The following is a 27257-nucleotide window of genomic DNA, read 5'->3' on the forward strand; positions in this document are numbered from 1 at the left end:
ACGTCTTCTATCATGACATATTTAGATCGAAACAAAGTTGGTCTATATAAAAGTTTAACTAGAATTTTGGCCACCATAGAAAATAATTTGTTAATTGGTCGATACAAAAGTGCCTTTCTTCTTTTTTTTTTCTTCCTTTTTCCGACCATAGTCGTATATGGATGATAAAAGTGGTAGCTATTGAGTATGACCTGTGGGAGGCCAAATATTGGGTCCTTAAAAGCCAACTATACTCATCAGGTAGTATATAGAATTATTCATAAAAGGCAATTTTTAACTCTGTATAGTATACTGTAGTACTGTAATAAATCAACAAATAATAATAGTACTAGTAGCAGAGTTGGAATAGAAAAATCCACCAAATTAGTGGCTGTACCGAACGTTATTAGCGCTTTAAATGCAAAGGAGTCCCGTTCACGAGGAGGAGAGGAGCATGGAGATACGGAACGCAAACAAATTCATCTTCTCCTCCGTTTCTTCTTCGCTTGTCTCCAAGCTGTGTACTCTACTCCTCTGATGAGTAGAGTGGACTTTGCAGCTATCGAGCTTGGATTCTAGCGCCATCTCCATCTCCACCTCCACATCCCTACTAGTATACATCATTGCTGCTGCTCTGCCATCGTCGCGCGCACACACGCAGACAAGAAAGCTGGACCAAACGGGCCCCGCCAGCAATGGTGGTGCCGCCGCCGCCGCCTTCCCTTCTCCCCCTCTCCCTACACCCCGCCTCTGCCCGTGAGGCCAAGTCCATGGCGAGACGCGCGCCCCTACGCTGTCTCTTCCTCTCCCTCGTCGCGCTCTTCGCTTTGCTGCCATTCCCGCCCGCTGCGGCGGCGCCATGCCACCCGGAAGACCTCCTCGCGCTGCGGGCATTTGCGGGGAATCTCTCTGCGGGTGGGGGCGGCGCCGGACTCCGCGCCGCGTGGTCGGGTGACGCCTGCTGCGCCTGGGACGGCGTCGCCTGCGACGCCGCCGCCCGAGTCACGGCGCTGCGCCTCCCCGGGCGAGGTCTCGAGGGGCCCATCCCGCCCTCCCTCGCCGCCCTCGCGCGCCTCCAGGACCTCGACCTCAGCCACAACGCGCTCACCGGCGGCATCTCCGCCCTCCTCGCCGCCGTCTCCCTCCGCACCGCCAACCTCTCCTCCAACCTGCTCAACGACACGCTCCTCGACCTCGCCGCGCTGCCGCACCTGTCCGCGTTCAACGCCAGCAACAACTCGCTGTCCGGCGCGCTCGCCCCCGACCTCTGCGCCGGCGCGCCGGCGCTGCGGGTGCTCGACCTCTCCGCCAACCTCCTCGCCGGGACGCTCTCGCCGTCCCCGTCGCCGCCGCCCTGCGCCGCCACGCTCCAGGAGCTCTACCTCGCATCCAATTCCTTCCATGGCGCCCTACCGCCCACGCTCTTCGGCCTCGCCGCGCTGCAGAAGCTCTCCCTCGCCTCCAATGGCCTCACCGGCCAGGTCAGCAGCCGCCTCCGCGGCCTCACAAACCTCACCTCTCTCGATTTGTCCGTGAACCGCTTCACCGGCCACCTCCCCGACGTGTTCGCCGACCTCACGTCGCTGCAGCATCTCACCGCGCACTCCAATGGCTTCTCCGGCTTGCTGCCGCGCTCGCTCTCGTCGCTCTCATCTCTCCGTGACCTCAACCTCCGGAACAACTCCTTTTCCGGCCCAATTGCTCGTGTCAACTTCTCCTCCATGCCGTTCCTCGTGTCCATTGACCTTGCCACTAACCACTTGAATGGCTCTCTCCCGCTTAGCCTCGCCGATTGCGGCGACCTCAAGTCACTCAGCATTGCCAAGAACAGCCTCACCGGCCAATTGCCCGAGGAGTACGGCCGCCTCGGCTCGCTCTCCGTGCTCTCGCTGTCCAACAACACCATGCGCAACATCTCGGGGGCGCTCACCGTGCTCCGCGCCTGCAAGAACCTCACCACACTGATCCTCACCAAGAATTTCGTCGGCGAGGATCTCCCCGACGACGGCATTGCTGGATTCGACAATCTTGAGGTGTTGGCCCTTGGTGATTGTGCTCTCAGGGGAAGGGTCCCGGAATGGCTGCATCAGTGCAAGAGACTGGAGGTGCTTGATTTGTCCTGGAACCAATTGGTTGGCACCATCCCTGAATGGATCGGTCAACTTGATAACCTGACCTACTTGGATCTTTCAAACAATTCCTTAGTCGGCGAGATACCGAAGAGTTTGACGCAGCTCAAGAGCCTTGTCACCGCCCGACGTTCGCCGGGTATGGCGTTCACTAACATGCCGTTGTATGTGAAGCATAACAAGAGCACAAGTGGCCGGCAATACAACCAGCTCTCAAACTTCCCACCGTCGTTGTTCTTGAATGATAATGGTCTGAATGGGACTATCTGGCCCGAGTTTGGGAACTTGAAAGAGCTACATGTGCTGGATTTGAGCAACAATGCCATATCTGGGAGCATTCCTGATGTGCTGTCCCGGATGGAGAATTTGGAGGTTCTTGATCTGTCATCCAATAATCTCAGTGGATCGATTCCATCGTCGCTGACGGACCTGACCTTCTTGTCAAAGTTCAGTGTGGCTCACAATCACTTGGTGGGGCCGATCCCAAATGGAGGACAGTTCTTCACCTTCTCAAACTCAAGTTTTGAAGGTAACCCTGGTCTGTGCAGGTCAAGTTCTTGTGACCAGAATCAGCCTGGGGAAACTCCTACCGACAATGACATACAGCGGAGCGGCAGAAACAGGAAAAACAAAATTCTTGGAGTGGCCATCTGCATCGGTTTGGTACTTGTAGTACTGTTGGCTGTTATCTTGGTTAACATCTCAAAGAGGGAGGTCAGCATTATTGACGACGAAGAAATTAATGGCTCCTGTCATGACTCGTATGATTACTGGAAGCCAGTGCTATTCTTTCAGGATTCTGCCAAGGAGCTAACTGTCAGCGATCTCATCAAGTCAACAAACAACTTTGATCAGGCCAACATAATAGGATGTGGCGGTTTTGGCCTTGTGTACAAGGCCTACCTCCCAGATGGAACAAAGGCGGCGGTGAAGAGGCTATCTGGAGATTGCGGGCAGATGGAGAGGGAGTTCCGTGCTGAGGTGGAAGCGCTGTCGCAGGCTCAACACAAAAATCTTGTTTCACTGAGAGGGTACTGCCGCTATGGAAATGATAGGCTGCTAATCTACTCATACATGGAGAACAATAGCCTGGACTACTGGCTGCATGAGAGATCAGATGGAGGCTACATGCTGAAATGGGAGTCAAGGCTCAAAATTGCACAGGGTTCCGCAAGGGGACTGGCTTATCTGCACAAGGACTGTGAGCCCAACATCATCCACCGAGATGTGAAGTCCAGCAACATTCTTCTGAACGAAAATTTCGAAGCGCACCTGGCTGATTTTGGGCTAGCAAGACTGATACAGCCATATGACACTCATGTCACAACTGATCTGGTTGGTACATTGGGATACATACCGCCGGAGTACAGCCAGTCGGTGATCGCCACTCCAAAAGGGGATGTCTACAGCTTCGGCGTTGTCTTGCTGGAACTTCTGACAGGCAGACGGCCCATGGATGTGTCCAAAGCCAAGGGATCAAGGGACTTGGTCTCCTATGTTCTTCAGATGAAGTCCGAAAAGAAGGAAGAGCAGATCTTTGACACCCTGATATGGAGCAAAACACATGAGAAGCAACTGTTTTCGGTCCTTGAGGCGGCGTGTAGGTGCATCAGCACTGACCCTCGGCAGCGCCCATCGATCGAACAAGTTGTTGCTTGGCTTGACAGCGTATAATCATTAATAATTCTGTGTTTTTAAGTTGTCTGCTGTTCATTTTGGATTGCAGGCTAGGCCTGACATGAGAAGTAGACAGAGGGTATAGGAGCAATCTGAGTGCTAATAATCTTTAGAAGATGCAGTCTATGTGATGTACATAGCTTAGTGTCGTTTTGTTATATTATATCCAGGAATAGACCTGTATCTTTGTTTTGTTGTCTGAAACTTGGCCTTCCAGCAAAATACCAATCAAGAATTGAGTACCTAGTACTATGTGGCATTCCAGTGCTATATCTTGGAGATAAGTGGTGGTTTGTGATGAAATGTAGTAATGTTCTTGTAATTTGTCCTGCGAAAACTGAAATTCTGGCAGCTTATGGTACAGGGGTACATCATCACAGATTTCTTATGCAACTGCCGATGTGCTGATGCGCCTTTTTTTTTTTGTGTGTTTTGTTAATAGTTGTGTGGTGTATATGGTTGCGTGTGCATCATCCATGTAACCAGAAAAGAAATTGCTTCCATCTAGTAAAAGAAAATTAGAAAGAAGATAAATTGCTTTTGCTAATTCAGTTCGCTTATGGAAAGCAATCTTAAACATAGTTTTGGATAGAAAGAAAAGGACTTGTTGCACCAAACCTGGATCTCTTACTCATATGAGATGGTGATGGGTCGTGGCGTGGGTCCATATTGCGCGTTAGATTCTGGCGTGATCTGAGCCATGAGTCCATCCATGGCCCCAACCTAGCTAGTGCGTGTTGTGTTCTTTAGTTGGTCGCCACACGGGCAATGCCAAAGTAAAGCCAGGCATGATGCCGGAGGAGGAGGAGGAGAATATGAGATGAGATGAACACTTAAAAGGAGAAAGAAAGAAGGAGGAGAATATACAAAGGGAAGTTGTTCCCATCTGATCTGATCCATCATCCATCTCAATGTGCAGCAGCAGCAGAAGCAGTGTATTATTCTGTTGTTAGGAGAGAAGTTCAGAGAAGTAGTAGTAGTCCCTATAAGAAAGGGGAAAGAAAAAAAAAAGAAGAAACCCTATCCAAACAAAAACAAAGGGAAGAGAGAAGAAAGTTGGAGACTTGGAGGAGGAACCCTCCACCACCAGCAAAGCCAATAGAGGGATCATCCGCCGTAATCTATCTAGCCATCAATCCATCTCCCTCTCCTCCTCTGCTCTCCATGAAGAGCAAATCCTCCAGGAAGGCCGCCGACGAGGTAACCTCACTATCCCGCTTTGGTCGATTTCGGTAGGGTTTGTGCGCTCCTCAACAATCTCGCCCCGCGATTAGGGTATTTGCGATAAATTACTGCGGAAAATCTGTTTCTTGGGGGTTGGACTACCCCGGACGCGGTGCCAAATGAAGCGCTGGGATTATCACGATGCGCTGCCGATTCTTCAGCCGAGTTCTTCGGGGATCGTATTAACTGATTTCTTTTGTTTGAAATTTCTTGTTAGGATGAGGCCAAGTCCAAGAAGCTCCGATCCTCCCGCGGCAAGCAGCGGCCTAAGCAGCGCCGGCGAGGCCGCTGCAGCAGCACCTCCTCCCGCTCTGAATCCCCACCCCGCAAGCGCTCCAAGAAGCTCAAGGTCTCTGACAAGAAGAGCACCAAGAACAAGGGCCGCAGACGCCACCACAGTCTTAGCCCCAGCCCCAGCCCTTCATCGTCGTCCGTGAGTTACTCAACGCGCAGCAGCAGCGGTGGCGGCGGCGGCGCTTCTGAGAGGTCGGTGAGCCCACCGCGTAGGAGCCGCTCTAGAGATGTTAGGAAGAAGAAGAAGGAGAGGGGGAGGGACAGCAAGAGGGTGAGGAGGTCAAGAAGATCTACAAGCTATTCAACCAGTGGAGAGAGTAATTCCAGTAGTCGCAGCAGGAGTAGGAGCAATAATAGTAAGAGCAGGAATCGCAAGTCCGGTGGCAATAAGGATCATGCAAGCAGGAATAAGATTGTGCAGGATTATGACAATGGCCATGCTCATCGGGCTGAGAATGTGAAATCTGTTGAGATTGCGGATAGGGATGAGAAAGCCATGGCTGATACCAGCAAGGGGAGCTCTATTGAGATATCTCACTCAATTATTGATCATGAGAAGAATGAGTCCGTTGAGAAGATGGAGAGCGCTCCTACCAAGGATGCTGATGAAACACAAGACATCTTACCTGCTGGTAGTGGAAGCCCTGATGCTCAGGATCTGGAGCTGATTCTCAGGCAGAAAGCTCTTGAGAACTTCAGAAAATTTAGAGGAGCAGCGCTCATGGCAGGCAAGCCGCAAACCAATGGTACAGGGAAGGAAGTGGTAACGGATAGCCCCAAGAGCAGTGACACGAAAATTGCTGAAGCGAGTTCTGTTGACAAACCTTTTCAGAGGCAAAGAAGTGGTCTTTCAGTGAACTGCTCTGTTGGATCCCCTAGATTGGAGGATTTCGGGAACCATATAACTCCTCGAAAGCAGGAAAGCTCCGCTGGCAAGAGCGTTGGCGTTGAATCACCTGGAACATTTGAGGCCGGCAGCACCAGCGGGCGAACTGAGCAGAAAGGAAGCAGTCTAGAACCTACTCGATCAAATTCACAGATTAGGCTACAGGATGGTAGGAGTAGTTCCAGCATAATGCATAGGTTGGGAAGCCCTCCAAGGAGCTCTGCCAGCGTGATTCGAAGGTTAGGAAGCAGCGCAGGGGTGAATTATGTGAATGGAAATCCCAGAGTTAGATCAGTTGTGAGCATACCCACTAAGGAAGGGCTTGATAGTGGTACATCTATCACTACCCCTAGTGCTTGTGATAATTCTCCCCCTGTTGAAAACATTAGTGAAGTCAGGCATCCTCCTATTGATACTAACAAAATTGAAGGAACTAAAGGGGATGAAAGAAATTCAGGTGAAGCTTCAGCTCCTAATGTTTCTACTTTGTCAACTGGTGAGGTCAAGGATCAGCCTGGGACTGAGGTCAAAGATGGTTCTCAGTTTGAGAAAAAGACATTCTCTAGAATGCATGAGGGAGAAACTGTGCAGGTGAGCAAGAAACCTCTCTTTTTTCTTCAAATGTATGCCTTATCTCTACATTGTACTGATTAGCTTTCTTGCATTTGTTAGGTCAGTTACAAAGTCTACATACCAAAGAAAAGTCCAGCACTTGCAAGGAGGAAGCTACAGCGCTGAAGTTGCCAAGATTGTCACCAAATTCTCATTATTTGTCTTGTCTACACCTTAGTTATGTAGCTGGATATACTTTTACTCTCTGCTGCCATGTATTGACAATACATGCCTTCCGGAAATCATTCCCACATCAAAATTGCTCATATTTCAGTTTTGATGCTCGATAGCTCAGATAGAAGCCTGGATAGTCAAAACATGTCATAGTTGTTTCTTTTTTACTGCAAAATGAACATTTTGACTGTAACTCGCTCCGAATTCTGACACAGTGTATGGGCAGCTACTGTTGTCATGGCCTGCAGTGAACTATTGCAATGAATTATTGGACAAATATCTGGCGTTTGGCACTTGTACCATGGAGGGAGCTATGGTTGGCTTTGGACCGACACTACTATCATACTAGTAGTTTGGGTGTCATGAGCTGACATGAAAGTTCCTGACGATTCCAATTTAGTACATGAAATTACTTTGTGATATCCTGAAATCCCATTGTTCTGTCTAACAACTGAGTATGTTGCAATATTTTGTGATGTGCGGATGTGTGGATTTTGGTTTGCAAAAAATACTACTTCGTCTTCATCATCAGAATATTACGCCGTATATATACAGTTAGTAGGACAAGTATATATTGTAATAATAGGATATATATATTCCTTGAAATAAAAAAGAATACAAGTATATTTATTGGGCCGGTATCAAACGAAGAAAGCCCGGTCCAGTGGGCCACTGTATACTAGTACAATCCCTCCCCCTCCTCGTTCACGGCGACAACCCCGCCGCCGCCGCCGCCGCCTTTCGAGAGATTCCCCGGCGAGATGGCGCCTCCTCCCCCAAAAGGTTCGTTCATGTATACTAGCTTGTTCCCTCCTCCTCTCTCCAGTCTCCTCTGACATCGAGGCGATCGCAGAGCTTCCTGGCTTCTACTACGACCCGGACAAGAACCGCTACTTCCCCATCCGAGGTCCCATCCCCGGCGCCGCCACCCGCCGCCCTGCACTACCGCCTCCTGCCCAACCCCCGCCGCCCCAGGTATGTTAACTCTCACCATCGCTCGCTCTACCTGTCGCCACGCATTGATGATGATGATGATGATGATGATGATGTTCTGCAGGCTGCAGCAGCTGGATGCAGGAAGACGGCGAGGCAGCCCGAGCTGGTCCACGCCAGGGAGATGTACGGCGGCGGGGTCATCTTCTCCAACAAGAGGAAGTCCACCTTCATGCGCCAGTGCCAGTACGCCCAGGCGTCTCAACCCATGGTTGCCTTTCCTTTCTATCTCTTTGGCTTTTGACATTTGCTGCTTTGCTTGCTTGTCTCTGTTCCTGCAATACGCTCATCTTGTTCGGTTAACAGGTTTGGAAGTACAAGGGCACGGCCTTGGTGGCTGACAAAGCACTCGAAGAATTGTATGTGACGATTCAGACACCAATTGGACTGAAAGAATCCAAGGTGCTAGTGACCGGAAGCATGAATGGCATAGTTCGGTAAGGCTCTCAATTCCATTCTTATTTCTGTGTTTCAGTATGACAGTAGGTTCCTTTAATAGTAAGAGACAGGACACATATCTACCATCGTTTGATGTTATCTTAAGACTGCATTATTTCAATGATACATTGGTGCTCATCGGTGTGCTTGTGAAATCTGCTTTCAACAACAAACTAGATAACTGAAGTTAAAAAGCAAAACATAAAAGTAACCAACAACCCCTAAACACACATCATGTACTTCGATTACTCCTAAAAGTCCAGGAAATATTCAAGTCTTGAAATTCGGGCAGTTGAAGTGATTAGTTTTTCACCTCACAGTATTACTTTGACAAGCCTCTAACCAGCAACAGCATTTTTATGATTGGCCGCTGTTGATGCTGTACAAATGGTCTTCTAACCACCGCCATCACCATTGCCTCCTCCATAATGATATGAAGTCAGATACTTGAACATAAGTGCGCCCATCCAGTACAGTATAATAATGATATGAACAAAATTGCACCCTTCCTACGAGTTACACAAGAAGGTCCACACTGCTTAAAAGCTGTACCAATAAGGCTCAACTAGACCTTTCATCTCTTACTATATTTTTATTTTGATATGTTTTAACAACCATGCCATGTGTGAATAGAAGTATATGTTTTAAAAGAACACCACAGTTTCTTTATATTTATCCTTTTGATGGTTAAAAAGCTTTTATTTGTGTATATAAGCTTACAATTACTTTATCAGTTTGGTTTAATGATGTACATTGTTCGCTAAACATGTGACTTCTTTTTTTGTTTTGAAATCATCTGGCAGTTTATATGGACTAGGGACTGCTATAGCAAACATTGAGGATGAGATGGAGTTTTTACCTGAACCTGCTTGGACTCCCTTGGTAAAGCAGAATGCACCAGTGAATTCTGCACTTGCAAGCATCTGGTCATCTGAAACAGCTTTCTCAAAATTCTTATCAAGTGTAACCTGCATAAAAAAGCTTCAGCATTGTTTCCCTGGAGCTGACAACACCAATTCCTCAAGCCAGCGAGCATTGTATCCTTAATTTGCTGCTTATACTATGCATATTATTCCTACCATGTTTGCACATGTTGTGTCAATGTGCATTTCATTTATTTATTTTTACCTGCAAATCTGCAATTTTGTCGTGAGCTTGCTTTACTTGACATCACAAAACATGGTGGCTACTCTAGGATCTGGAGAATCTGGTGGTTCTATACATATTATGGATCTGTCTGATACTATTGACGTGGCAATGGGCTCGATGAATGCCTATGGAGGAAATATTATAGGAAATATTATACCGGTTGCTTCATTTAATCGCACAATCTGGACAGCTGATTGTAATTCAGATGGCACACAGGCAGTCATAGGTGAGTTTTGAGTTGGGCCTATAATTTATGGTGCACCTAAAATGCACCTATTACTTGGAGTAACAATTTAATCTTGTACCTTTATAAACATTTAGACAGCATTTGAGTACATTTGTTCATAATTGTTAGCGTGCTATGGAATGCACTTGTACAATTGTATCCCACCATAACTGTACCCTGCTAAATTTGGGTCTTGCGTGCAATTGTATTAATCCAATTTTAAAGGTCAGGTGTTGCATTAGTTCGACACATTATTTTATGTTCACTGCAATTTGGACTGGTAGTGTAAGGAACTTCTGTTGCATGAACTAAGCTTGCTTTATTATTAAGTTTTCACTTCATCTATTTCTAGGTACAAACAGTGGTGCTGCTTTTTTTGATTTGGAAAGAAGAGCATTATCATGGATGTATCACTGCAAGAGTGACATTCTCTCCCAACAATTTATGCAATCGGTAATAATTTAGATTTAAACATGGGTTACCTTTCACTTAGATTTGCACATGTTCAAATGATAATGTACGGTATGTGTTGGAAGGATAGCCATTGAAAATTTTTGTTGATTCTTTGGTCCATTCATAGTTTCCCTCAACATATAATCTTTTCCTGCTACGTTATTCAAATAACTTAATTCAATTTGTTTGATGCATGGCTAAATGTTTCTCCTGAATCTCATTATAAAAACTGAAATAGTGCCTTTACCAGTGTAGATCTAGATGGTAGTATAAGTTTATAGGTTTTGTACTTGCTAGTCCTATGATTGTTAAATGGTTTCTGTTTCTATGTAAGTTTAAGTTGTAACCCCATCCAACGTAGTGTTAGCACTTGAGCGCAGTTCACAAGACTTGCCTTGCTATTTTTTGTACTATTTCCAAATTCCAAATGATTTTCCCATGTTTTCAGGGAAATGTTGTGCTATGCGGCTTGAGGAATGGGAGCATATTTCCTCTTGATGTACGGCAAAAGCAACATAATCGTCCTACCGAGCTAGCTTCACCTGGTACTGCTAGGAGGACTATTCCCCTGACACCCAGAAGGCATAATCGTTGGAGAAATCAGGTGCGCACTAAGTCTAGTACATATCGTTCATTGATACATGTCTACAGTGTATTGTTGGGCATTTGGTACTGTGTCTGGGGCACTGGACAGGACAGAGGTATTTCTTTGATTGTATTATATGTGACATCTATGTTGTACGTCTCTGTTTTATGAGCTTAATGTGTCTGGTTCATACATGATAACAATAGGGACACCTACTCACTTCCCAGAGCAAGCTTTATTTGTATTCTGTATGTACTTTGACAATGTAAATGGGAAAAAAGACAAAGCTTAGCAATCTTTCATCCTTTAACAATTGTAACCTGTGTTTAATATAAGCCATAAAATATCACCACTTTGGTTATTGGTCAAGTTCTAATTTTGGTTCCTCCTAGTTTTCATATCACTAGAAAAAAATTCTGGGGATAATTTATTTTGAATGCTTATCTTGTTTATTGAGCTCATCAATATTTTAATTTATGATTTTTGTTTGGGAAAAAAAAATGCCTTGCAGGCTGATAACGCTAAATCTTCAAGAGCTATTTCTATGTCTTCAGCAGTTTGCAGGTAGTCAAAAAAATTCCCCTTGCTGATACTCTACATTTGACATTTTTGTTGAATTTCTTTGTGCTAAAATTGGCATCGTTATGCAGCTTGGTGGTTCTCTCATCAGATGAGCACTACTTCTTAGGGAGCTCCATGGATGGATCTGTAAGTGCATAACTGCATACTAGACTGCTTTTTGCTATGAGCAAGTGTATAAGCGACTGTGTTCCAAATGTCTCTATTGATTTGTTTCAAAGCTGGAATTGTCTGCTCACACCTCAACATATAGTTTAGTAAGATGCCAACTGAAGTTCCATTTGGCCTTTATGCCACTATGAGCTGTTACCTGTTACGTAGTTGTTATCTGTGAAGTTAAGTTGCACCTTTTTTTTTTACTTGTTTCGGCTGCAAACTCAGAACTTGACATGCAATTGCTTCACTTGTTGTACAGATCAAGCTATTCGATCTCCGTCTCATTCAGAAAGGGCCTATACAGTCTTATGCAGGGCATATAAATTCACATACTCATTTACCACTTGTTGTCGATCCCTCTGAAACCCTTCTTATGTCAGGTAAGTCAATCCTTGGTTCCAGATATCACGGTTTCCTGTCTGCTTCTGTTAGGACCAATGGCTCTCAAGATTACACCTTTAGATATAAGTAGTAAATACATTGACCAAAACATCGACAGTACATTGCACAAGCTCCACCACTGATGATACATCATAGAAGTCAGCCTGCCCTTTGAATTTTACTCCCTCCGTCCTAGAATATAGAGAGTTTTTAGAGTTGGACACGGTTATTAAAAAAGTAGGTAGAATTAAATAGGAAGGGGTTGTGATTGGTTGAGAAGTGGAGGTAGGTGGGAAAAATGAATGGTGGAGGGTTGTGATTGATTGGGAAGAGAATGTTGGTGAAGTTGTTATATTTTGGGACAAATCCGAAGTGCTAAAAGTTGGTATATTTTGGGACGGGGGGAGTAACTGTTATAGAACAGAGGGGCTATATGGCTCCCTGTATGTAGAATCCTAAATCCTGTGGTTAAATGCTGTCTGATAATGTTACCATGGCATTTCCATAAATAATGTTAACAGTCTTTCAGTTACTGCAAGTCTGAATCATGATAGTGTCATTATGAAATTTGAGAAATCTATGCTATTATTACTAGCTGGTTTGCCATTATGCATTAGGCCATTTCGCAAAGAGAGCTTTCTATAATGCACATGGCAGTGGTATTCCTAGCATCAAATTTAATTTCTCAATAATCTGGAAGTCTCTGAATATCTTTACCCTTGTCAGGTGGGGAAGACAGAATGGTTCGAATTTGGAGTATAAAAACGGGCGAGCAAATATTTGCACAGAGTGTGGCTGGTTCACTATTCACGGCACTTTGCTGGCCAGAAAGCGGCTGCGACTTGCACAATTCTTCGCTGTTCGGTGTAAATCACAGTTGGGGGGCTTGGATGGGATCGCGTGATGGTCTGTTCTATGTGCATGGTACTTAAGCGACTGATGGTACTGACTCAAGCCATGATGGCTCTACTGGTGTTATGTACATAAGCATATAAGGAGCGATGGACTGAGTTCTTTGCTGCTGGAGAGTTGACGCTAACGTTACTGGAGCTGTGTGCACTGATGAGAAGAGTCATCTCAATGTAGCCGATGTTATATAACCATGAGATAGATGTGTGCTCATTTTAACGTTTTTTTCTTTTTAATCTTATTATGATGATAGATTCTTAGGTCATGGGTGAGAGGTACTGGGAGCTATGTTCAGCATCATGTATGTGTTGAACCGCTTGTATTTTCGGTTATCCTTACGAGCTAACTATTCGTTGTAACAACCTGTGCATTTCATTTCATATCTCAGTTACCTCGTGCTAGTTGGGTGATGCCTGACTGACTGACTAGTTGGGTGCTGAAGCTAACGCACCAATCTGTTTCAATCATCAAAATGCTGGGTGACTGTTCTTGGTGTCTGTATGTGTGTGCTTTTTTAGAACTAGTGATTATATCAACACATAAATTAACAAGTCCACTTCCAGACATATACTAACAGTAATGGATATATATACTTCTTCCATTCTAAAATATGATAACTTCTAACTTCGCATCTGAAAAAAAAGTCTGTCCATATACAAAGTCCAAAGTAACTATAATTTGAGACGGAGATAGAAAATAATATTAAAGTATCTAGATAAAGATATGTTATATACATAATTAAATAATAATAATTGTAATTTAAGATGGAGATAAAGAATAATAAATACATTTATATAATAGGAGGGGAGCCAATCCAATCGGATTCTGATTTAGTGATATAGGGTAGGTATGTCACAAGGTGACATAGGGTGAATCTCGGCCCTCCAAAACAAATCTAGCGGCTGAAATTCGTACACGTCATCACGAAACAAATCTAGCGGCTGAAATTCATACACGTCATCACGATTCACCCTATGTCACCTTGTGACTATGTCACCCAATCCCAATCGGAGCCAATCACCCAACGTCGGGCGCCGCGTGCCCTAGCCGCCCTGCGCCGATCGAGATAACCAGAGATCGCCTGATCGCTTAATTTGTTGTTTGGTCGATTCATCTAGCCAACCTAGGGATTGTTCGCCATGAGGAGAGGAGCAGCAGCAAGTCATCTTCTTCATGTACACATATATATGCCTTCTTTTCATTCTCTAGATCTCTTTCTTACACACAATGCATACATGCACTCTCCAAATTAATATTGTAAAGCGACTGATTTTTCCTGGGGATATATATAATTTTGATCCAGGGCCTTGCTCACCATGTCGGAAGATCCAATACCACGAGGCTCCAGGGCTCCTCTCTCAGGTGGTTTTCTTGCTCAATCTGTCAAAAACCACAAATTTCTATAAACTATAATTTACAAAGGTTTTCTTTCAACATAAATTATTGATTTTGCCGAATCCTATTCTGTTAACCTTTGATCTGATTGTAACCCCAAACAAAAAGACTAGTGATTCTTATCCGGGATTCTAGGATGACTATTTCTTCTCACCAATTCCATCAGTTGGATCCCTGAGTTCAGTAAATTATATCAACTGTTCTGTGAAGTTCTTCTTCTTCTTCTTTTTTTTGTTTCCATTAGATAACAAAACAGTGATGCTTCAGAATTTAGAGTATTTACCATCTTTCTCATCAATGGACGATGCCACTTGACATGTATTAACGAGTATTGTCATGGCATATGTACCCTACTATTTTTCTACTCGGTGCTATGTAGCAAAGAGTTTGCAGTTTACCGCTTTACAAACAGAAAAGGTTAAAACAATAAGATCTTGTAGTATTTATCACCCATTAGCCTACATATTAATTACCTATCTATGTGTACATGCAAATTTGCTACTAACTCTTGCAGGGTGCTGTCAGGGGGACTTGAACTCAAATTATTATTAAGGCCTCGTAACAACACCATGGCAGCAGTGTCTATAGGACCTGCATTGCTTGGATATCAGCGGTATGCCACAAACATTGCAGAAGAACCACAACCACGTACGGACAGCTTAAAATCTTTCTTTGGTTTCCTGACATGCATATATGTTCATCGATCCCTTTTTGTCATAATTAACCATAGTAACTGTCTAGTACCTAAGCTCATGAAGACAAGCGATGACGATGAGAGGATGAATCTGACTGAGGAGGAGGAGGCGGCCCTGAAGGTGAGACACCAAGAGTGGATGAACAAGTTCAACCGCGAATACAAAGACGAGGCAGAGAAGGCTTATCGCTTTGAGATATTCAAGTCTACTGTCCGATTTGCTGAGAAGTTCAATGCTGAACAAGTGAAAGAGCATGGGTATTGCAAATGCATACTAGGTACCACCCAATTCGCAGATCTCACTCTAGAGGAATTCGGACACTGGGTTGATGGTCGTACGGACACTTTTGGCCCGCCTAAGGTCACTAAATTTGATTAAACACATATGTATTAGTATTATTAATTGGTGCCATTTGACTTAAGTTAGTTCGAGATGCACGTATGATCAGTAGTCTAACTTTTTAAAAAGTTAATGGAAGCTTTATTTAGACTCGGTTAATTACATCAAGATGATACAATCAAACTGAGTCACTCCCGGTCTATACAGAAAATGCACACAGCCAAAAAAGAAGAAAGAAACAACCAGAACATCTACCAAACACAAAAGTTTAACAGAAACATATATCTTAGTGGCTATCAATCAGTAGTCTAATTTACTATTGGTAGCACCAAGTTTTTGTTTTTCTGTATGATCCTTGGCACTTTTGTGCTTAAAATCCTTGTGTGTTGTGAATATAGAGTCAAATAAATATACAGCACCATATTAGCAAATTATGTGTTCCACAAGATTGATACATTTTCCAGATTCTGATCACGCAAAAATGTTGCATGCTAGCACTAATTGCTATTACTATTCAGTTACTCCAAGTTGCTACTAACTACTCCCTCCATCCCAAAATGTTTGACGCCGTTGACTTTTTAAAAAATGTTTGACCGTTCGTCTTATTCAAAAAATTTAAGTAATTATTAATTCTTTTTCTATCATTTGATTTATTGTTAAATATACTTTTATGTATATATATAGTTTTACACATTTTACAAAATTTTTTGAATAAGACGAACGGTCAAACATATTTAAAAAAGTCAACGGTGTCAAACATTTAGGGAAGGAGGGAGTACTTCGGTTGTAGTAGCAGAGGCCATCCTACTAAGCTCTAAAACTTTTCACTTCAATGTTCGATTCAACCAGAGAGGCGTATGCTGCTGCTAAACTGGTAAGTTCAGATCTTTCAAGCCTCAACAGACAAAACCGTCTTCTTTGCCGTTCATTGTCAGCTCTAATCTTTCCCATTTGGTCCTGAGGGTGATAAAGAGTAGAACGGCGTTCTGCAACAGGAGACCACATATCTGACCCAGCCACAGCCCCTGAGGCAGGCAGTGATAAGATGGATTAGTGGGGAAAGCATCAAATTTTGATTTTTTTTTTCTTATTTGCATTGGATAAACATTACATATATCATATATGCAAAGTTTCAGAAAGAGTACCTTGGTCTGAAGGCCAAGCTTAAATCCAAAGAGGATAGAAAGTGGTAAGCCAACAATGTAGAATGCCACCAGGTTGGTCCATGCTGCCAAGTGCTGCCAACCACAGCCTCTTGAAACCCCTGCAAGTTTTTGTTGTACACAAGTTACTACAAAATGGCCTTCATTTGAACAACACGGTAATATCTCTATGTGCCTTTTTAGATAGAGAAAGTGAGAGAGACTACCCACGAACTAACCTGACAAGACTCCCTGTGTAGAGTCCAGCACCACTGACCCGATGAGCAACGGAGTCATCGAAGCGAATTCGCTTATAACTGCATCACTTTTGCTGAACAGCCCTGCCCAGAGATCATGACCAAGGCCTAGGAGCAGAAGAAATGCCACTCCCAGCAGCAGGGAGAGCACCAGCGTCACAGCAAGCGCCTTCTTCGCCTTCGCAACGTTACCAGCTCCAAGCTCATTTGACACCCTTGTGCTGTTAAAAAAGAACATCACTTTTGAGTTAGCATTGTCACCTGTCATGGATGTTGTCAACTGTCACAATGTTACTTACCTGATAGCAGCAGCAAACCCATAGGTGATCATGTATGATATCGCTTCAGTGTTTTCACTGTCAAGTAGTCATTGCACTGGTTTCAGAATTTTACCATAGAGACACACACAAAAAAGATAAGGAATTGAATTCTCAGATATGAAAGTGAAGAGATATTTACCACATTGCAATGATAGAAGTACTCATATGAGAATTCGGCATCAGCCCAGCAACTAAAACCAGCACCTCGAACGCCCAGTACTCAAAGCTGTCATTTACAGTTTGCAAAAACAATGTCATGTGAACACCATCAAATACGATGCCATAAATTGTTGAATTGATCAGATTATCATTTGTGCACTAACCACACCATCACTGCAGAGGGGATAGCCAGCTTTAGGCCAGGTAGAACATGGCGAAATGCCTCGGTGGAGAAGCCCTCCCAGGTGTGCTTGAACCTTTCTGACAAGCACACATAGGCAGCGAGCATGAGGAAGGAGAGCCACAGCGACACTGACGTTGACATACCAGCCCCAGCATAGCCGAACCCCAGGTAGTGCACGAACGCATGGGTGATCCCGAAATGAAGCACCAGTGGCAGGAGTGCAAACACCACCAGCGGTGTCACCACAGATTGTGTCTGTAGGAACCTGAGGGTGCACTGGATGAAGCCATAGGCAAACTGAGCCGGGATGGAGTAACGCAGGAACAGCGTTGCTGTTCTCGTGACCTCAGGGTCCTGGCGGAGGAAGATGAGGACAGGCTCTGAGTAAAACCAGAGGAGGGAGACGAGCACCGAGAAGAAGGCCGATGTGATGATGGATGCTTGTAGGTACACCCCCATCATGTGGTACATTTTTGCACCATAACCTTGCCCGCAGAGCGTCTCTAGAGACCCGCTTAGTCCAGTCTGCAAGGGGAAGAATATGCATTGGTTGATAAGCATAGTAATTTCTGTTGCGCCAAATTCTTGCAAATTTCGGACCCCCCCCCCCCCCCCCGCCGCGCGGCAAGTGATTATCTCGGCCGAAATTTTCGGTTTCTCTTTTTTTGCGAATTTAGTTAAATTCAGTAAATTTATGTTAAAAATTCAAAAAAATTCGGTCCAAAAAGTGCCAAAAATACAGAAATTTGAAATCGAAATTGAAAACCCTGGCCATCATAATCTAAAGCTTGGTTTGACTCATGCCATTTTTTTTAGTTGAAGGAGATGCCAAAGTACTACCTATACACTTGGGTTGATGTTGTTATGCACACATGCCTTCGCAAATTCTTACATCCAACTTAAAGGGAAAAAACATATAACTCCCACTTTCAACTTCTAGGACTCACTCAAAGCACAAGTAACATCGAGTATGACCAGTTCAGCAAATCTCAATGAAAATTTGAGCTGAAGGAACTAGAGAAACATGCCAAACAGAAGTTGACATATATTTCCATTTCATCAATAAGATCTTGTAGTTGTGAACAAGGGTGTTGAGTTGGTCTTAAATTGTGACCATGTGCTATGTTTTACTCTGTAGTTTGACCATGCTTAATTTTTGGGAGACTCAGGCATGGACGTTATCAGAATTCAGGACAGAGATGATATATTAAACAATGCCCCCCAAAACTTTTTATATTGTAATCTAAAATAAAACATTCTAAGTTGACTATTACAGGCTTACATCTAATTTATCCTTTTGCAGCCCTTTTGCAGCCAGAACACCCCTAATATTTAACCATGGCTGTAGGAGTTGACTGCATAAAATTATCTTGTCATATATATTAAACAAAAAATTCCATCCTCCTTATCTGATGTACTGGTTGACTTGGAACCGAAAGAACACAGAGCACCACTATTTTCAACCAGAAAGGAGACGGTTATGTGCATATATTTCTGTTCAAAGATTTATATATTTTTTTGACTGATATATACCCTACAACGAAAAAAGTTATATATGAACTCATGCTTTGAAGTGACAAGATGCACTTGGATTACAAACTTCTCTTGAAACAGCGTGTGCACCTATACTTGATGAAAAATGGCGTTGAAGTTATTTGTGTTTTTTCTTCCTTCCAGTTAACATCAGCAAGTAGTTGGTTTATAGTCAGGCAAAGACAGATGGACTATGTGGCATATTAGCGCCAACATATGAGAAGATTTGTAATTTGTTTGGTCTAAATCTAGTTTGTAATTTTCATCAAAAAAATAAATCAAGTGTATTCTTTGAAACATTCATAAAAAATGACATGTTTAATCTTTCATACAGATCTCCCTTTCAAAGCGAAATGACTAGCAGGTTTTCAGTGGTACGTAAATATTGTCGACTGCGCCAATCTGTCATATAAAATGTCAAGTGTGATATTTATTCTTCATATAGCAGGAATAAGGGATGTGCATTATGACAGTCAAACTGAAAAAACATAGAAAACAGTAAATGATCCAAGGGGTTAGAAAGTGTAAATGAGCATGCAACTTTGACCAGACTGGGGCTAATTTTATTAACTGGTAGTATGATATACTATTATAACCTTATGAGGTAAATTTAATTTCTCTTCTGTTAACAAGTTTATTTTCTAGTTTTGGATACACCAATTAGTTGAGACTTGAGAGAATATTATTTAGATCTAAAAGCAAAATGTTGTAAAATTTTGCTTGCACTGACATAGGTAGTGGAGTAGATGATAGATCTCATTTCAGGTAGAGCTCATTACATACTAACAACACATCTACAACAACCACTACAAAACCAGCTCATTTTATGGCGTTTTGGATTTAGCCAAAACTACATATGCATTCTTGCCTGAAATCTCGTGAAATCCTTATCGTAGCAATCACCAACCACCACCATATATGCAATCCAATTATTTATTTTTGTCCACCAACAATAAAAAAATATATATCGAGTTTGGAATCTCGATGCAAAAATGAAGTATGATAAGACATGTCAGATGGTGGCCCCCACTGCATGGTGCACCGTGACTGGATTAGTGAGAGACCAATACGTTTCATTATCTTTTCATTCCTTTTTTTTTATTGTTCAGAAAAAAGTCCAAAAAAGAAAAGAGAGAGACCAACAGTGAAACCATCGGTCGGTGAGCCTCCGGCCAAGCAAGCATCTCCGGCCACCGGAGACGAAGGAGATGATTGATTAGATTAACGAATGGATCGATAATTAAATTGGAAAATCTAAGGAAGGATATGATTTTCAGATGGTGAAGGCCGGTATAGATGAATGAATCAAAAGGAATGGGATGGAATGTGATTACCATGAGGGCGATTCCGGTGACGGTGCCCCAGGAGTTGCCGAGGGTGGCGCCGGCGAGCTCGAGCTCTCCGAGGCGGCCGGCGTACATGACGGAGACCAGCGGGATGGCGTAGTAGGCCATGCTGGTCGCCACCATCGGCGCCGCGAACGCCAGCTGCCCCGCCGCCTCCTCCCCGTCCCACCATCCCCACCACCACCGCCTCCTCCTCCTCTCGCCGTCGCCGCCGCCGCCGTCTTGCTGCTGCTGCAGCAACGGAGCAGCCACTGCCCGCTCATCTCCACCCATCTTAACTCTTCTTCTCTCAACTCTCAACTCTGATTTTTTTTGTCTCAACTCTTTTGTAGTTAAGGGCACAGCTTTAATAATTACAGTAGTTAATTTTGCCTGCGATTGGATCGATGCAGTGCAATGACACGTTAACGATATATATAGCGTGAGCCACGACACGAGGCAGCAGGACACGTCTACACTGTAGCTACTATACATGTCTACTGTACCTGCTTGTGGCGGCTTACTCTTTTCTTTTCTTTAGACTTTGCAGGACCAGCACGTTGATCTTGCATTGCGCTCCGTTCCCAAAATATAAATATTTTTGTAAGATGGAACAAGATATAAATACTTTTGGACAATGATTCTAACTTACGGGGTTTTAACCATTTTCAACTAATCAGGTGATTAGGAGGAAAATCCATGTAATTCAAAAATTAACTGACGAGGTCATTGAAAGGAAATCTTTCATTTTATTCTTAGTACTCCTTTGTCCCACAAAATATCAAATATCAACTTCCCAATATGAAGTTAAGGGGAAAGACAAATGATCATAATATCCCTAATAAATAGAAGAGTTGTATTGATAAATGGGTAGGTGAGTGATATTTAAAGAATAAAATTTCTTGATTTGCGAATAAGGGTAGGCAACAAGGTAGAAGTTGATTTATTTTGAGATAAAATTTAAACCTAGAAATTGATTTATTTTGTGATGGACGAAGTATTTGCTAATGTTCGTATTTAGGATCAGAGTGAGTATAGATCTCCCTCTAAATTAAAGCATGTCTTTTTTTTAAAAAAAATATGTCTGCTAATTTGGACAGAGAACAGGTCTGGTCAGAAGTGAGTCGGGTCTGGTGGTGATTATATTATTGTTAATTTAATCTATGGTGATTTTTTTTTCCTGAAGAATGAGCTCATCTCCTGACTTTAATATATACAGTACAACGGTCTCCCACGAGGTCGTGCGCTTAGATCTGTGGACTGGACTCGTTCGTTGCAAAATTTGCAGCCTTTGTCAAATTGGAGCTTCGTTTGCATCCGGAAGAGTTCGTTTCGGTTTGATCTCAACAATAATTTTGTCGACTTCCCGTACATCTTCTAGTACGAGCATCATGTCTTGACGGAGGGAGTAATGTAATACTGGATTCTGGATAGAGCTAAACGATCATTGAAGTGAAGAGAGTTGACATTTATGCACGCAGCAGACGCCAAGCCGGCACAAGTCAGAAGAAACCCCCCAATTTGATGATATGTGATTTACTGTGTGCGTGAGCATGATGCTGCTCAATTCACCTACAATCCATCAACAACCAACTGTATAATCCCCTTTAATGTCTGTCTCTGACTGTGCTACTTCCAAAAATCTCTGCCTTAATTTAGAGACCAATGTATAATTCTGCATTGATCTGATCATATATTGATCTGCATTATATTTCAGCCAGCACAAGTGACTTGCCAAGCAACTTGTTCACAGTATCAAAACATAGAAATAGTTCGCTACTGCAGCCTTACAGACAGGACCATGTATAGTAGACTGTAACCGGTGGGTGCGCCCGTATTATTCAATTCCCAAAGAGCAGAAATAATTTTATCTATACATCATGCATATCAAGGACAAGAAGTTTTTTTTTTCCTTCAGTAGATCGAGTTACAGATTGTTGCAGCAAATAATTAGCCTTTCGATTGATTGATTAATTAATTAATTAACAGTGCCTTTTAATTATAACTGCTCGATCAGCCACGCTGAGGCAGATTCTTTCTCTCTTCTCCTGGGGTAGTGCTCATCTTGTTTTCATTTCACATCCTGGAGTAGCCATCGTACTGATCCATGAAAGTGTCGTTGAACTTCTTGAAGCTGGTCATGATGGCAGGCATGTCCTCCTCAGCTGGCAGGATGGTCGTCCTCAGGTGGAACACCCTGCAGTGCACACCAACCATGCATCAGTTTACTTACTTATATATACACACAAAAAATCGTCAGTGATATCTTTTCAGATTTCCTATCAAGAAGACAAGTCAGATGTATGGTTCAAATGCTTTCTACCAGTCCTTTTGGAAGTTAGAAAACGCTTAACTGCCAAATAAATCTAAAAATTTGATTGGAAAGGATAAATTCAGGTACTCCTGAGTCATGTCTAGTTGAGAGATCTCTGATGTTTATGAAACTTTGAAGATACATATGTATATGTAAGGGAAACACCTACCCTTCTTTTTGTCCGAAACCTGACCCTGGAACAGTGGATATTCCAGTTGCTTCAAGAAGCTTGAGGCAGTAGAAAACATCGGCCGCTTTGCCAGCCCTTTTGGCTGCATCTATAGCTTTTGGTGGTAAGCGTATTTGGGGGAAAGAGTACATAGCTCCTGCAACAACATAATTGGAAGAGCATTATTAGAGAAGCTGCTTCATTTTCTCCTATTGCCATAAAGGAAGGGGCTCATATGTTAATGTCACCTTCTGTGAAATTGCAGACAACATTTCGGCAACTATTGAAACCATCTGTCATCAGGCGTGCTCTCCTCCTCAAAGACTCGAGGATAGACTTGCTGCAACATCATCAGGAGGCACATTATACATAGAACACTCGAAATTACTACCAGAGGAAATAAATACTGAATAACTGAATACCCGTGTAGGTCTTCTTTTCCTTGAAAATGCAGACATGGATTAAAATGATGAGAAGGGAAAGTATATACCTTTCAGCAGAAAACTTCAGATAAGAGATATCTCCAGGCTTAGGAGGGTTAACCATTAAACCCATCTGTAAATGACATTAAAACCATTTTTATTAACTTGTTAAAGCAAAGTAACATAACTTCAAGAAAATTAGTACAGTTGCAACTAAACTGTTTCAGGAACTAAGACCACATTGAATAACTCTAACACAAAAAGAAATGCATGTTTGCTATTCCTTGTAAGGCTGTAGCCCACAGAGACATATTTTCAAGGTGCAGCATTATATGCTAATAAAGTAAGCCATTGTGCTCATCACCAACATATGGACTGACCAAATAAGGGATTATTTAGATGCTCTCATCTATTATTGTTGCAATCCATGGAAAAAAAATCTGGATATTTTTGGGCATCTCAGGGCACCGAAATTTTGAGTAATGCTCCATGGATAAATTAAGGATATCATATTTCCAGTTTTAAAGCTTGTGGTTTGGCCACTGGAAGAACGGAAAGCTGTTTTAGATAATTGCACAAAAACAATGAATATTGTTTGACTTACAAAGATCTGCCCAGGAACATTTGGACTGAGTGCGATTGATGCAACCTTGTAGATCTCGTCTACTGTCTGTCATATGAAATGAGGAACGTAATTAGATCACAAGCAAACAGAAAAATGGTATCTGTGCTACTATCCAAACTTCAAAGTAAAATCTTACATTACATGATCTATAACCAATCTTGTGCGAGTGCTTAATCTTATCTAAAAGCTTAATATTTCAACTGCCAAAGGCTCTTCAAAATTTGTCAAACATTAAGTTTACAGTTTGGAAATTGGACAAACCTAAGAGTTGCAAACTTGCAAACTCCAGTTTACGTTGTTCATACTCAAGTTTCTGAGACTGACAAAGACCACTCTAGTAAGGGAATATTTCGGTGCAACAAATGTAACTACACCAACCTAGTTAGCAGGATGGGCTACTGGATTATATTACATAGTTCAACATATACACTATTTTACTGTGGACCAAATATAACAACAAGAAACTAGCATATTCTCTATTAGACTTTGCAACATGGCATGAAGAATGTAACATCTTTTCTAGTATCTGCATCTACATTTTTGTGTAGCTGCATTCTATAAATCTATATAGTAAAGACTAGAAATTTGAATCACGATCTTTTGAGATCAATCACATATTCTATAATGGCATCACCTTGGGAGGAAGATTTGTCATTTCAAAATACCCTCCACGTTGTCCACACTCCCCCCAATATCCTTTTGACACAGTATGGAAAGAAACCAGCTGAACTTCCCTGCTCATAGGAGGACCCATGTCAAACAGAACCTGAAGAAATTGAGAAAGTCCATGTTAACATCAGCAATCAGAATAGTTTACAATTGATCAAAGTAATCAATATTAGGGCATAAACTCATGTATTAGTTATTTATAAGTGAAAAAAACTATTAAATTTCCACATCAAAAGGAGCAGCTATTAATTAACTTGGTTCCATCTGGTACTTGAAGGCAACTTATTATGTTCATTTTAATTTTTGGTATACCACATGAAAGTAAAAGGTTGGGAAATGTTGTATTCATGATAAAGCATCACGGGTCAGAAATCAAAAGTTACCTTTCTAGCACTTATAAATGGGCGCTCATCTTGATAAATGTTCTGTTGATAGACTTCATCTGCAAGCAGAACTAAGTTCTCATGGAAGCAGAATTTGAGAAGTTCCTTTATGTTTCCTTCACTAAGGCATTGGCCAGTAGGGTTTCCTGGGTTGATAATCACCATTGCTCGAACCTATGGAAGAAAAAATAACATCAAAGCTGAATACAGATAGTATAAATGCTACATTTTTATGCAAACAGCATGATTGAAAATAAAAGAAAGGGGAAGAAATATAAGCATGGAAAAGAGGAACCAAAACAAAGTGTACTGATGGACATAAATCATCAAGTGGGCATCTTTTTGCATGCTAGATAATGACTAGCAAAGTGTTCCTCCAACCTAACGGCTAGCGTTTCTGTCCAAGAGCTAGCAGAGGTTTTAGGTGAGCCAGTGAAGATAACATGAGGATATGATTATCGGAACTGGTTAAGAAAAGGATAGCTTTCCACCAGATGCAAAAACAATATGTACCCCTTACTGCTTACACAGGAGTATAACATTACAGAATGAGTGTGGTTCGGTGGTTCCTCTCCAAGGGACATGTTTCAATCATACATGCTTTAGAACTTCATATAAGCCTTTCTATTTTTGATGAATTATTGAACAAAGCCTTATAGAAATGACTCAAAGATTTGAACTGATCAAGAGAACACGCCGATGGCCGGTGGTGAGGAGGTTGATTCCAGTGACCATTTTCCACTTAGAGAGACTTGAACTCATCAATATTACATTGATATTGCTATTTTACTTGGGGTATTGTTTTTTGTATGCAGGAACATGGTAATGAACTCATTTACAGTAATTGCATGAATGACTGAATAAGATACCGTGACTCCCAAATTTCTGTAAAACACTCACAGTGATTCCCTTTGACCGCGCTGACGCCACAGTCTGTCGGAGATTGACGAAGTCAAGTCCCCAGTTAGCCTCTTCTTCTAAGTAGTATGGCACGAGAGAACCACCAAAGAGGGAAATGGCAGCAGAATAAAGCGGGTATTGTGGAACAGGAACCAGAATCTGCGAAGGAAGGTACACATCTCGGTTGAATCAGATGGGGTGAAATTAGTCTTCAGTAGAAATAGCACTGAATTAATCAGGGCAAATATAGCTTTTAAGGAATAATAACATACCCCATCTCTCTCATTTCTGATAATGGTATTCAGCATTTGCATCACACCTTTGCTGGCACCATCTGTGAGGTAAATAAGTTCTGGATCACTGCAATAGGTATAGGATACAGGTGTGAGAATATGGCCCAAGAAAGCTATGATGTAAAAGAACACCACCAGTTGAGACTTGTCATGAGTACTCTTGATCATTCTGACCTTGGATAACCATCACGCCTCTCGATGAACTCGGCGACTTCCTTCCTAATACCAGGGATACCTCGGGAATCACTGTAAGCACCTGATTACATAAAACCTGAGTCAACGAGCTCGCGTGTATGGGCTACGAGAGAAGAACTACATACACAACTAAAAAGGCTTTTGCAAGGAAGCTAAAGTTGACAACTTATGGGAGCATTTCGATTGAGGAAAGGATACATGATAGGTTTGCCAAGAACACTAGAGTTGTGTGTGACTGTGATACCTAGTCCACCGGGTGCCATGGCGAGGTAGTGCTTGGCCCGCGCGATGGCGTCGGCGGGGAAGATAAGGCCGACGTTGGGATCATCGAGCAGGAAGGGGGCCTGGCACAGCGCCACAACCTGCACAACACAACAGAATAGGGAGAAATCAATCGATCGAATCTACTAGTAGTAGAGGAAGAAGAAAGAAAGAGGAGTAGTGACCTGGCGGGGGAAGGTGAGCGGCTTCTGGCCGAGCGCGTGTGGGTTGCCGACGTTGGTGAAGATGATCTTCTTGCCCTCCTTCTGGAGCTCGGAGGCGCGCAGGTACAGCTCCCCCCGCACCGCGTACTGCACCTTCTTCACGTTCTCGTTCAGCTCCTCGTAGTCCAGCGGCTTCCTCCCGCCGCCGCCGCCGCCGCCGAACATCTTGCCGCCGCCGCCGGATCAAGAAGTTGAGAGGAGTTGGTGGCTGTTGTGGTGACAGTGTGTGCTGATGAGAGAGGAAGGGGAACCAAGAAACAGGGGAGCAGGTGAGAATTTGTAGGCTACTGGAATTGTGGAATTTATCCTATTGTCCTGTTGCGCCCCGTGCGCTGCAACTGCGGATAATGCGGGGAGGAGGAGATGGCATCCGCTCGTCGTCGCCGCGGGAGGATAAGAGGATCAATGGCCACTGGTTGGGTTATCACCTCGCCTGCGGTCCACAGCCATCGCCGACGACGACGACGAACAAAGGCATCATCGTCTTCTTTGCCTCTCCCTTTCAGTTGAACTTGTCCCTTACTCTCATCTCCGTAGAAATTCAGGCAAAAAAAATGTTACTGCTACTAGAGAAGGGGTTCACTTTCAGAATCGCAAAAATGAATTCG

General features: G+C 43.1%; 5 protein-coding genes, 1 long non-coding RNA gene and 1 other non-coding gene across 8 annotated transcripts; 5 read left to right on the forward strand and 2 right to left on the reverse strand.

Moving 5' to 3' along the window:
• The first annotated feature begins 621 nt into the window (after positions 1-621).
• Positions 622-4034, forward strand: LOC4342205 (phytosulfokine receptor 2). Its single transcript, XM_015791217.3, has one exon. The coding sequence runs from the start codon at positions 675-677 to the stop codon at positions 3780-3782; it is 3108 nt and encodes a 1035-aa protein (XP_015646703.1). The 5' UTR covers positions 622-674; the 3' UTR covers positions 3783-4034.
• Positions 4035-4799: 765 nt separating this feature from the next.
• Positions 4800-7252, forward strand: LOC4342206 (uncharacterized). Its single transcript, XM_015791219.3, has 3 exons — positions 4800-4985; positions 5227-6780; positions 6862-7252. Exons 1-3 carry the CDS (start codon positions 4950-4952, stop codon positions 6925-6927), a joined length of 1656 nt encoding a protein of 551 aa, XP_015646705.1. The 5' UTR covers positions 4800-4949; the 3' UTR covers positions 6928-7252.
• A 381-nt stretch (positions 7253-7633) lies between these two features.
• LOC4342207 (uncharacterized) lies at positions 7634-13246 on the forward strand. The gene is made up of 12 exons (XM_066312265.1): positions 7634-7758; positions 7829-7950; positions 8033-8179; positions 8275-8405; positions 9210-9442; positions 9587-9781; positions 10134-10234; positions 10683-10838; positions 11332-11384; positions 11471-11528; positions 11815-11935; positions 12663-13246. Exons 1-12 carry the CDS (start codon positions 7737-7739, stop codon positions 12866-12868), a joined length of 1545 nt encoding a protein of 514 aa, XP_066168362.1. The 5' UTR covers positions 7634-7736; the 3' UTR covers positions 12869-13246.
• Positions 13247-13854: 608 nt separating this feature from the next.
• LOC4342208 (uncharacterized) lies at positions 13855-15705 on the forward strand. Of its 2 annotated transcripts, none has more exons than XR_010742597.1 (4): positions 13855-14020; positions 14149-14207; positions 14755-14888; positions 14982-15705. It is a non-coding gene; the product is annotated as an uncharacterized protein (transcript). The 2 variants fall into 2 exon arrangements; XR_010742596.1 differs by having other exon boundaries at positions 13861-14020; positions 14766-14888.
• On the reverse strand, positions 15503-20519 carry LOC4342209 (protein DETOXIFICATION 18). Its single transcript, XM_015791218.3, has 7 exons — positions 20204-20519; positions 17317-17861; positions 17133-17219; positions 16973-17029; positions 16656-16894; positions 16420-16538; positions 15503-16299 (listed from the first exon to the last, which is right to left on the reverse strand). The coding sequence occupies exons 1-7, from the start codon at positions 20486-20488 to the stop codon at positions 16171-16173; spliced, it is 1461 nt and encodes a 486-aa protein (XP_015646704.1). The 5' UTR covers positions 20489-20519; the 3' UTR covers positions 15503-16170.
• Positions 15981-17150, forward strand: LOC136357329 (uncharacterized). The gene is made up of 2 exons (XR_010742598.1): positions 15981-16595; positions 16677-17150. It is a non-coding gene; the product is annotated as an uncharacterized lncRNA (long non-coding RNA).
• Positions 20520-22003: 1484 nt separating the features above from the next.
• On the reverse strand, positions 22004-27140 carry LOC4342210 (glutamate--glyoxylate aminotransferase 2). The gene is made up of 12 exons (XM_015791486.3): positions 26611-27140; positions 26409-26526; positions 26144-26225; positions 25949-26036; positions 25677-25835; positions 24777-24950; positions 24359-24490; positions 23704-23769; positions 23168-23232; positions 22926-23017; positions 22678-22834; positions 22004-22391 (listed from the first exon to the last, which is right to left on the reverse strand). Exons 1-12 carry the CDS (start codon positions 26812-26814, stop codon positions 22271-22273), a joined length of 1458 nt encoding a protein of 485 aa, XP_015646972.1. The 5' UTR covers positions 26815-27140; the 3' UTR covers positions 22004-22270.
• Between the last annotated feature and the right edge of the window lie 117 nt (positions 27141-27257).

This window comes from Oryza sativa, chromosome 7, assembly GCF_034140825.1.
Source record: "Oryza sativa Japonica Group chromosome 7, ASM3414082v1".
NCBI lineage: Eukaryota > Viridiplantae > Streptophyta > Magnoliopsida > Poales > Poaceae > Oryza > Oryza sativa.